Genomic DNA, 12,187 nt, shown 5'->3' with positions numbered 1-12,187 from the left:
ATATACTAAAAATTAAAGAAGTTAAAGCCAAATAACGGTCCAAAAATCTGTAACTTAACTTTTCAATGTTTTTTTGGTGAGTTTGCTAGCTCTAACTCATTCAATTTTCATTTTTTTAAAGCGCTTTCAGATTTGAATTCAGCATAAAATTTCCAAGAAAATTATGTATAACATAAAATTTTTCAAAATATTTTTTTTTTAGGTCGATACGGTGATTTCTCCGATATTAAATCGTCAATTCGCAACCGAACGGACGATTTTTAAACTTTTTTCAATAAAATGTTTTTTTAAAGTAAAAAACGCAGCAACCTCAGGTGGCGGTTTGCTGAATTCTAAAAAAAAAATCACAGATCAATCACCCTTAATATTTATATCTTTTTGTATTATTTATTTAACTTTTTCTGATTATGGAGGTTTTTTAGATACCTCTAAAGGGACTGTAAGCGTAATTTCAAGGGAACTTCCATTTACTGAGGGGAAGCCCTGATTCACAACGGAACCCTTTAAATTTTGACTGATCAATGATGACTTATCTTCAGAAACACCTTTAGTGTATCAATTACGTCATTGGTCCGTGTACGCTGCACAATTACTGTGTTTAAAATTCAAAGTCATAACTTGAGTCTAACAGTCGTCTTCTCATTCCGTTATGGGTCTCACTGTATAAAATAATATTATAGAAAAAATATTTTGAAAAGGATGATATGAGTCGAAAAAACGCATAAGATTTAACAATTTAAGGTAAACATGTATGGTCCTGAACTTGTAGGAGTTGGTGATCTCTTTGAACTTGGTAAGTTTATTGTTTTAACTACGTATCATGCTCTGTTTCTTTTCTATTATCACTGCATATAGGTGGGAGCTATAAAACTGTGCAGAATGGAAAAACGATGTATCAACAATTGAGTATTTGTGTTCAAAAAAAAAATAATATTATGAGTATTTGTGTTCAAAGAATAATCTTATCAGTATTTGTGTTCAAAGAAAATAATCTTTTGAGTATTTGTGTTAAAAAAAAATAATCTTATGAGTATTTGTGTTCAGCTAGAATATAATCTTATGAGTATTTGTGTTTAAAGAAAATAATCTTATGAGTATTTGTGTTCAAAGAAAATAGTTTATTGGTTGCTTAAATGGGCCTGGTTGCAATGAACATTACACAATTGTCGTGTTTTATGTTTACTAGACTACAACAAATTATAGCTTTAGTTAATTATTATTTAACATGTGTTCATATCTGTACAACCTGATGCCAGAGACCTTTGACATCTCAAACATGAATTTTGTTAGTCTTAAATCTAGTCGTCACTGTTTGAAATATCAAAGGTTAAGAGATTAGAATTAATGAAAAGTGAGTATAATTGAACTGTTTACACGGAGCTGAACTGCGCTGCCCTATATGTACAAAATCAAAGATATAAGGCAAATAATTTGAATTTTACAGTCAATAATCAAAAAAAATAATGTTTTTAATATTAAAAGCATATTACAGTGATAATCAGAAAACTCTGAAATAGCACAATTGATAAATTATTACAAAGCAAATAGTTTTGATAGACCCCGATTAAATCACTAAATAAGTGAAATGGGTATGCTTTCACTGTACAACTGCTGTGACCCATACTCATTGGAATAAAGTCATATATTTGAGTCTGAAAGTCGTCTTCATAGTTCAGATCTTCGGTTAACGCTATATCCCTTTAATAGTGTTGGGATTTTAACATTTTTTATTTTAAGTTTGTGAAGTTGAAGGGGGGTCAGAACAATATCTTAATATATTCTGGACTGAAGAGGTGATTTCAACAACCTTTAAGTTTTGATGATCCAATTTTTTATGAAAACGATCAATGATTAGAAGCATTTGATTCTAAGGATTCTATTTTTAGAGCTCATGCGATGGACAACGGTTTTTTAATTTATCAAAAATATATAATTAAAGATAATATCAAAAGTCTTCCTTAAATTCCATGTTTACTGGGATACCCTTTACAAAACAAGGAAGAACTACACATAAATTCACTTGGCGTATTGTCCCGGTTTGCCTTACATAGTCTGAAATTGTATTGTGCTGTACTGTACAGCTTGCACTAGCTGGTTCAGAGTCGACCCGGTACTTGAAATGAACATACTTTGAGACAATTTTACTTCAGGCCTTGCCACAAATTCTAATTTTTTAATCCCAATATCTTTTGAACCCTATGTCGTAAACCTTTGATATTTCAAACTTATATGATTTGATCTAGCAGAAGTCATAGTTTGATATGTCAAATATCTAAAACATTGGACTGCAAAGATATTGGAAAATCAGAGTTTGTGACAAAGACTCAATTCCCTTGTCTTCACTTTAAAAATGTTCTAAAAACATGTTCACTTTCAAGATTTTTCCTTTTTATTAGACTATTTGAATTTAAACTGTTTTTGGCATAATTTTTATTTTTCATAAAGTTGAACTTTTTTGTTTTGGATTTGTCTAATACTTATATACTTATAGTTGAAATTCAACTTTTTGACCGAAGAGCTATACAAGAAATTATACATTTTTTATGAAAGTTTACATGTGTGTATTAACCAGAATATATCTGAATGACGGTCGCCTTAATTAATCAAAAACTTCTCGATGCTGTTTTTTAATTTGCTTTTTAAACAATTAAAAAAAACCAGCTTTTCCTGGAAACTAGGTTTTTCCTGTAAAAGTTAGCACAGCCAACTTAAAAATTTTAAACCAACATTGTTTTTGCTGTACCGAGTGCCCCCCAACAAATTGGCTAAGGGGTTTATGAGTTATGATCGAAAATATGCACAGTCGGATATACAAACATCTATTCACACAGACACCCTAAAACAGATTACTTTATATTATCAATCACAACAGTTCCAAATTGCAAAATCTTTGGCAGCGTTTTTTATTATAAAAGATGGGAGGAAGTCGACTTTCATTCCGATTTATTTTGGTTATCATTGTATCATTATATAAATCAATAAATAATCTTTTTACAATATTTGATTTATAGCAGCTAGGCTCACTCCCAAATAGAAACGCAAAAAACTGGGGTTCAACAACTGAAAGGGTATGTATATTGTATAAAAACATTATAAAAGGAATTGAGTCTTTGCCACAAACTCGAATATTTTTCTCCCTATATCTTTGCAAACTAATGGTGTAAAACTTTAATATTTCAAACTTAGTTTATTTAATTCAACTTAATTGATAGTCGGAAACATAGATTAATAGAAATACAGATAGAACACTAGGTGTCGTCTTTTCAATATTTAGTCGTTTTTGTTCACAATAACCCTGAGGCAGAAGCCAAAATGGGTCACGCGAATTCACCGTTGAATTACAAGACAGAGAGAAAGCATGTGCGTAACTCCTTTGGGCTTCTGCCTCAGGGTTATTGTGAACGAAAAACCCCTAAATCTTGAAAAGACGACATATAGTGTTCTGTCTAAATTGTTAATAATCTATGGTTAAATTATCTAAGGTGTAAAACATTGGGTTGCAAAGATAGTGGGATTAGAAAATGATAGTTCGTGTCAAAGATTCAATTCCTTTGTGTTTATTAAATTAGAAACAGTTTTTTTTAAAGATTTACTTGTTTCAGGTTTCAAGACTCAACGTGAACAAACTCAACTATAAGAGAGGAAGTCGGTTCTATTGTTTTGTCGGTAAGTAACTTTATAATAAAGGATTTACATGAAATAAAAACTTGCCTCAGACTCTAATTTTTAATCCCTTTATCTTTATAACTTGGTACCCTAGAACTTTGATGATTCAAATTAAGAATTTTGCAGTAGTAACATGTGCGGTTGTTAGTTAAATCAATTACCAATAAATAACTATCTTTAGGACCAAAATCTAGATTAATCTTCAACCCGTCATATTTAAAGTCACCTGTATTATCCTTTTCTATTAAAACTAGGCTTTTAGGGCGCACCGCACCCATCTTCTACTTCGACTTTTAAATGTGGCATCATCTCTTTGTACGATAAAAACAATAACAAAAAAATTTTGCGGATTTAATAATATTTTTTTCGCACGTTTTTAATTTTACAAAAATCAAAAACTTTTGGAAACAAATTTTTAAAATTTTGAGCAATAATAATCCACAAAATTTGGGCCTGATCGGTTTATTCGTTTTGACGTTTATTGGATACAAACGGACAAACATACAGACAGACACCAACACAAAGTATATATAAAGATACAAATGCAAAGACAACGTTTTGTCGAATTCATAAAAAAGAAATGAATTGATAACTGACAATTTCACAAATGGTACTCATATTGGTAAATTGTAAAATTAAAACATTTCTTTAATTTTTCAGGAGACACCAGACATCCTTCTTCATATGTTGCATACTCATTCAAAGATGTACACCAGCAGTTAGAGTAAGGTTTTCTAGAGATCTCAACTTTTCAATTTTTTAAAACAGATTCTTAAGATTTTGAAGCAATTTCATAATAAAACTAAAAGAACTCATCCGAAGAATATTAAAGGAACTATTAATGTTATTTTTGTTAAACTTTCCCTTTAACTATTTAAAAAATTCGGAAAAAACATAATAGCTATTTTACCAGGCCCGATTAAAAAATAATTGTGACTGGATCAAAATATAGCATTAAATCAAAAGGATCCAATTTTTTTAATGTTTGTGAACTTTCCGAAGTGACAAAATATTTGTGGGGAGTTTTTTTAATGCACGTTTTTTATGACAAGGTGTGAAGATAGAAAGGACCTCTTCTGCCGAATTAGATCTTCTGAAGATGAAGTTTTCTGTTCTATAGAAAGTACGTAAGACCATTTCTATAGGAAATATTATTTACAAATATTCTAAAATTAGAATTTTTCAATATAGGAATTGCAACTTTGCCACATATTTCTAATCCTTATATCTTTGCAATCAAAATGTCGTAGACCTTTAATAATTAAAAACTATGAATTCTACTGAATCAAATAATATAAGTTTGAATAAGGTTTAAGCCATCAGGTTTTAACTAAATGGAATTTAAAAAATTGAGCTTGTGGCAAAGATTTCAGTCCTTTTTACGCAAATCTTGTTGGAAGTTTTCATACTTTCTGTAGAATATATAATATAGACTTTAGATTTAAATTTAGGAATTAAAAACAAAAATGTTTATTAAAATTTTATTTGCATCAAAATTTAAATTATTAGCTAAATTTTAACATTATGGCACACTGAATATTTTATAGTATTGCCATTATAAAAATGAGCAAAAAAGCAAAATAAATAGTATAATAGATTCATGCAATCAAGGTTATAATGCAAGGAAAGTTAATTTCAGTTGCGTATACTCTGCGTACATATTGAAACCAGTTCTCTCTGGGCGGAATTTGTAAACAAGAATAGATGCATCAGTGTTCGTTCAGTATCCCAGGAGGTTAAAAGCATTTATTCTTGATAATTTTGATAATTAACATAATAGTTTCCTATGACCAAAATATTTAATTGATTTTTTATGTGAAAGATGGATCCCATGTCAGGCTTCGACATCCGTCTTGTGTTAACATTACCGCCCAGAGACAGTACACTGCAGTAGGAAAGATGCGTACACCTATAACTTTCCTTGCATTATAACCTTGCATGTAATATTACTAATTACAGGTAAGAATAGATACTGCTGCAAGAGTTGTAACAGCCCTCAAGTCTTCCTACCTCAACAAATTGTAAGTTTTTTTAGATAAATAATTACAATAAAAATTTAAACTGAATGACACTATGTTATGTAGAAAGATTTGAAAATTACAATTTCTTTTTTAATTAATTGTCAAAAATATTTTTAAAAGTTTTGATTTTAAAAGTATACATTGTAATGCATTCACATTCATTGATTTAAAAGCTGGCTGTAGACATCATTTACAGCTATTCTTCAATTCTGTGGAGTGCCATGTCCGATAAACTTTAAATTAGCTCTGATCATCGACGAGATTGAGATATCCTTGTTTGTCTAGCTGAAAATTGAGTGTCTGGAAAATTGAGAGTAGAATGACGTCATAAGGTTCCCGAAAGCATTTTTTTAGTACTTAAAACTTTCACCCTGAAATATCTTGACTTTTACAAAATAGTAATTTAAAGAATTTCTTTATATCCTTGATAGCCTAACCAATAAAGTAGTTTTTTTTAAAGGAAATCCGACATATGTCACTTTATAAATTTTTAACTTTATCAATTTATTTATTTATAAATAGAAGGAACCTTAAAATTACTTCTCCAGAGCTGAAAACTTCACAATGGTGGATAATGAGATCAATGCTTGATCCTCTCTTTTTCTTAATATCAAGGCTAACTTAATCTTGTACATCTCTCCTGAAAAGTGCATAAACCTCAACCAATCAGAGTCGCGTATATGAAGCCGATAAATTTGAAAAACCGGTTTTTGATTTTCTCTACTATTTTCTAGATACTCAGATTAAGAAATCGTGATTAAGGATATCTGATTCTAAAGTTTTCAGCTCAGTCCTCTTGAATAAAGTTTGTTTTTACATTTTAGAGTTCAAGAAAAATAGTAAATGTGGAGATCTTTTTGCCCTAGAAGTATCTACATACCCAGCACGTTATTGCGCAGAGATTAAAACGTTGAGATAGTTTGCTTCGTATTGTTTTTATAAATAGAGTTTTAACTCGGACAAGACTTTTTTGTTCTTTTTGTTTTTAAAGCAAATTGATTGATTGTCCAAACAATAAGTATAATTATAATTTCTTAATAATATTTGTTCATATTTTATAAATCTTGAATATATTTTGTCGGAACGGACCAATTTTCGATCTCACGGACTAGTCATGAAATAAAATGTTCTTATAAATGTTTTAACATTAAAATAATGAATAAAAGTATTTATTTGTTAATATGTTGTTATCATTATTCTTTATGTTTGTTTTGATAATAATAAAAGGAAAGCTAAACATCGCGTTAACTGTATAGGGTTATATATATTTGTGTTTTGTACCTTAAGTGTTTTGACATTTACGCGTTTGAAGAAAAAGTTATTCTAAAATCATTTAAATTTTTCCTGATATTTTCGAAATCTAATCTAATCTCTAATCTAATAATTTATTTTTCCGTTGAAAATATGACAGGTTGAGCATAAAAATTATATATTTATATGATTTCTATGATATATGAAATCTAAGAAATTTCTCTTTATAATGCCCTTTTCTTAAAAACAAATTTTCAATGTTCTTGAAACGGTTTCCATTCGCCATTTGCGCAATAATACAGTGATAACCAAAAAACTCTGGAATAGGAAGTCGACTTTTAAACTCAAGATACGACTTTTGATAGCGCATAGAACATGAGGCACAGCTATAGTGCAATGTTAACAGACCCATTTTACTTAGTAATTCAATAAGTTTCAAGTAAAGCTATTTGCTTTAAACAAAACAAAATGCACTTCAGATATGCTAAAATGTCGTCTTCCTATTCCGCAGTTTTCTGGTTATGACTGTTATAGAGTAAAACTTTATCTGTGGCTGAATACTGTAATATTTAAAGCATGATGTAATATGTAAAGAATGATCATATACTGGAAAACCCTTCAACCCTTTCTCCGGCTCTGAGCGGAGTAGAGATCACCTGAAGAATAGGAGTTATTACACCCCAGATCTTTATAGAATATACATACGTACAGTTTAATCTCCCGTTTGTATATAAAGGCTGGGGGACTTGCACGTTAAACAGCTAACAGAGAGCTAAGAGAAAGATGAATTTTCAACATGCGCGCCTGTCAGGGAATACTGGACACCAGCATCTTCTCCCATCATTATACATGAATATGTATCATCAGATTCATCCGTATCATCAAGAGATTTATCTCCTCCAGTTTCTAGAACTGAACCGATTATTCTTGTACCGGCCAGTTGGGACTACCTACCGATTGTAACAGTTCCAGCTAGTCCAACCATAGACCAAGATGTACTAGATGAAACTCTAAACTCTCGAGCTGGTCCTATAAACAGGGCCACTGGAGATATAGAGCAACCAACATATCTAGGGCAAGTCCAACTACAGTTCAGCCAGTCCAACTACAAGTCAACTCTCCAGATGGTTCTATGAACAGAAACAATCAGAACAATTAGGATGTAAAAATAGAGGAGAACTAGATTTTCTAGTGTCTAGCCAATACACCAGGAGCTGCTCTATACTCTACAGAGGATTCTATACAAGAATCCAATCTTACTTGTGGCCGGGAGCAGTTAGGATATCAGTATAGACTAATGACTCCAGGAGAGGAGGAAATCTTGAGGATCTATGAGGACGGGATCTATCTTCCTCCAGATATGATTGAGAAACCAAGAGGTTTATGGATCACAGGATCTAATATGAGACCTGGGAAAAGCTGCTCTATGCAGACAGCTCCCCAACAACCAGTTGTGGAAACATCAGACTCAGATTCAGAGTTAGAAGAACTCCTAAGAGAAACTTCAGTGCCAGGTACTCCTCCGGTTTAATCTCCGACTCCAGGGTATCCTCTAACTCCAGGAGCAGCTAGGATAACTGAGGAAGCATTTTATGAACCAGCAGAAGATATTGAAGATGTTGTTGACGAGCTACAAGCCATAGTTAAAGAACTGCTGCCTTGGTTAAAGGATGATATATGATCGTCTTAATCCTCCAATCCTAGGACTCCTAGTTCAGATAAAGAAATAGAGGACCTATCTGAATCGGAGGAAGCTGCTCAGGGCGATCCTACTCCTGAGCGTTTGAATGAAGTATTTGAATTTAGAGATCCTGAACCGGTTCAGTTTGATAAGATGCATGAAGCTGAGGAAGCTGTCCTGGTCTGGAGCTTCTAAATGAGATTTTAATGTTCAGAGATACTAAACAAGAGCATCTAAATGAGAGATCTAGGTCCAGGGAAGCTGCTCAGACAAATCCAGAACTGAATGAAGAACTTCATGAAAGAGAGGCTTTGAGGATTGAATATCTGAAGCATCTCAGGACTAGACAGAGAATTGCAACGATTGAGGAGCAGTTCAAAACCTATGACCTTCTTTGGTTCGTTTTACTTTTGCTGGATTTCTTTAAACCATAGACTGGATTAGCGGGAGCATTAGAGGAGCTAAGTATGCTCAAGAACAGATGGACAGCGGACTAACGTACTGTATCTAGCTTCTAAGAAAACTGATTAAAACAAGAATAACCCAAAACAGATGTATTTAGACAAATAAACTTAAAATCTGATAAATCTAAAACTACTCAATGATAAGTACAGATGCCCTACAGGTCGGTTTCCTCTCTTCGTTAACGATCGTTAACGAAGGGGTCGTCGTTAACGATCGTTAACGAAGGGACGTCATTAACGATCGTTAACGAAGGGTCGTCGTTAACGATCGTTAACGAAACGACGAATTTTATAAAAACGATCGTTTTGAAAAACAATCGTTTTTAAAACGAGCATTTTAAAAACGAACTTTTTAAAAAAACGATAGTTTTTAAAAACGATCGTTTCGTTTTTCGATTTTTGGTCGTCGTTATCATAACGAAACGATAGTTTTTCTGAAAAATGAAAACGTTAACATCCTTAGCTACAAGCCATAGTTGAAGAACTGCTGCCCTGGTTAAAGGATGATATATCGTCATCTGAATCCTCCAATCCCAGGACTCTTAGTTCAGATATAGAATTAGAGGACCTATTTGAATCTGAGGAATCTGCTTAGGGCGATCCTACTTCCAAGGTGCTGAATGAAGTATTTGAATTTAGAGATCCTGAACAGGTTCAGTTTGATGAGATGCTTGAAGCTGAGAAAGCTGTCCTGGTCTAAAGCTTCTAAATGAGATTTTTTATCTTCAGAGATAATGGACCAGAGCAGCTAAATGGATCCAGGGAAGCTGCTCAGACATTTTCGGAACTGTAACAGCTGAATAAAGAACTTCCTGAAAGAGAGGCTTTGAGGATTGCATTTCTGAAGTATCTCAGGACTAGACAGAGAATTGCAATGATTGAGGAGCAGTTCAGAACCTATGACCTTCTTTGGTTCGTCTTACTTCTGCTGGACTTCTTTAAACCACAGACTGGATTAGCGGGAGCATTAGAGGAGCTAAGTATGCTCAAGAACAGATGGACAGCGGACTAACGTACTGTATCTAGCTTCTAAGAAAACTGATTAAAACAAGAATAACCCTAAACAGATGTATTTAGACAAATAAACTTAAAATCTGATAAATCCCGTTCATTCATACTCTGAGATATAAAGAGATAGCATTAAGGGGGTTTATGAAACAAAGTACGGGGACTTAGAGAAAAACATTTGTACAACAGAGGGAGCAAAAAATTATCTCAAAAATCTCTAAGATCTGTAATTGTAATCGATTGAATAGCTTTAATCGTTACAATAACTTATTTGTCCAAATTCAAAATGTATTTTGTCGAATGTCACAAAAAAAGCGTATCTGTTAAGTTAAGGATATCAGAAGAATAATACAGATTTTGCTGCACACCAATACCATTGCGCTAAATATTACAGAATATATAGCAATAGGTGCAGTATCTTAAAGGCTCATTTTTTTATAATTAACATATTAATTGTAATTAAACACAATTTTTATGAAAAACTTTCCTAAAATTGAATAATTACTTTTTGCGCATGGAAACCTTAAATCTTTTAGTGAAATCTATTATTTAGCAAACCTTTTACCCTGTTATTCATCCCTTGTCAATTCTTCTCTTTATTTATACTTCCTGAGATGTCTGGTGTTGCCCGTGGAATTAAAAAAAAGACGAATAATATTATTATTATAATATATATTTAATTAAAAATTTATTTTTTGAAAAAAAATCACTTTTTTAGCCTTTCTTACCCCCAGGGTATCTATAGGTTCCCTCAACGCATTTCAGCCAATTTGGTTCAGCCGTGTAGCCAGCTATAGCTAACATATATAAAAATATATATATGAGCGAAGAGCATTATTATATAGATATTCGTCATACACTGTAGTCCCCTGAGGAGTTCTGAAAAAATGGAGTGTTACAAAACAATTAACTGTATCAAACCATAATTCAAATAATAAACCAATTGTTTCTACTTTTTATCTAAATGTTTCTATTTCTGGGATTCTAGTTTTCTGAGAACTATGGTTAAATCAAATTTGCATTATGTCTAATATTTTTTGTATTCTAGGAATGATAATAAAATAAATCTTACAAAAAGAACGAATTACACAGAAATATTTTAAGCTTTAAAAAAGACGGAGTTAAACAGCGCTACTGAGTACGGATATCTTCATACATATTGGCAAATATTTGCAATATACATTTGCAATAAAGTGCAAAATCTATGCATATTATTTGCAAGGAATTTGTATTAAAGCAATAATCACCATGGTTTTTTGTCTGTAAAACTAAAGACAAACCCAACAGTTGGCACCGGTAAACATAAGTGTTAACATTAAACCCCATTTCACTAATTAAATGTTGATTTTTTGTTTAAAGTTCAGTGATGGTGATGGACCAAACCTCTGTAGAGTAAAAAAGTAGATGTTAGTTCCACATTTATTGAAAATATATTTCGGTCTGGGTTGACCCTCGTCAGTTCTTGAGATTGTTTCTTCACAAAAATTTGTTTGTTTTTTTTACTTTTTTTGTTGGGCTTTGAATTTTAAATATCAAAGTAAACGAAATTTCTTAAGCTATTTTTCACGGATTTTTTAAGTAAGAACGAAAATATTCCGATGTAGTTATTTTTACGTACATTAATGATGATATCAATGAAATTAACTTGCTAATATTTGTAAAACAAAATTTGAAAAACTATTTTTCTACATTTTTATTTTAAAACATTTTGAACCACCCTTGCACCATAACTATTAAATTCTTGGAGGTCTAATAATTTCAAAAATTAGCCGGCATTGAGCTAGAATTGTTATCTCCATACCTTAAATGCATTTTTATTAAATGAATAATTTTACAAAGACGTTTAAAAAGTTCAGATAATTGTTAACGAATTTATTTTTTTATTTATTTTTTAGGAAAATGATGGGAACGAGAATACAAACATCCTTCCAAACATAACAGTGTTTCGTTGTTTTATTTAACCTTAAAGCGGTTATGTAATTTTTTATTTAAATTTTTAAAGAGAAAAATTACATTTTTTTATTTTTCAAAGTCTACCGTTCCGAACTACATTCTTGATTCTTATAAGTAAATGATACTAGGACGGAGAATATTGT

At 31.6% G+C, this 12,187-nt stretch overlaps 1 protein-coding gene across 2 annotated transcripts; it reads left to right on the top strand.

Moving 5' to 3' along the window:
• Positions 1 to 684: 684 nt before the first annotated feature.
• Positions 685 to 6,867, top strand: LOC111713049 (uncharacterized). Of its 2 annotated transcripts, none has more exons than XM_023487838.1 (8): positions 685 to 793; positions 1,738 to 1,793; positions 3,015 to 3,068; positions 3,603 to 3,666; positions 4,327 to 4,390; positions 4,719 to 4,789; positions 5,626 to 5,687; positions 6,512 to 6,867. In XM_023487838.1, exons 1-8 carry the CDS (start codon positions 748 to 750, stop codon positions 6,551 to 6,553), a joined length of 459 nt encoding a protein of 152 aa, XP_023343606.1. In that variant the 5' UTR covers positions 685 to 747; the 3' UTR covers positions 6,554 to 6,867. The 2 variants fall into 2 exon arrangements, with proteins under 2 accessions (XP_023343606.1, XP_023343605.1); XM_023487837.1 differs by having other exon boundaries at positions 3,012 to 3,068.
• Positions 6,868 to 12,187: the final 5,320 nt, after the last annotated feature.

Source organism: Eurytemora carolleeae, unplaced genomic scaffold (assembly GCF_000591075.1).
Source record: "Eurytemora carolleeae unplaced genomic scaffold, Eaff_2.0 scaffold1347, whole genome shotgun sequence".
Taxonomy (NCBI): domain Eukaryota; kingdom Metazoa; phylum Arthropoda; class Copepoda; order Calanoida; family Temoridae; genus Eurytemora; species Eurytemora carolleeae.
This window is presented reverse-complemented; position numbering and strand designations above follow the sequence as displayed.

Excerpts from the sequence above, each read along its gene's own strand:
- LOC111713049 (XM_023487837.1), top strand. The coding sequence starts at position 748 with ATGTATGGTCCTGAACTTGTAGGAGTTGGTGATCTCTTTGAACTTG. Across the intron at positions 794-1,737 it reads TGGTGATCTCTTTGAACTTG|TTTGTGAAGTTGAAGGGGGG; the intron begins GTAAGTTTATTG and ends TTTTATTTTAAG. Across the intron at positions 3,069-3,602 it reads GGGGTTCAACAACTGAAAGG|GTTTCAAGACTCAACGTGAA; the intron begins GTATGTATATTG and ends TACTTGTTTCAG.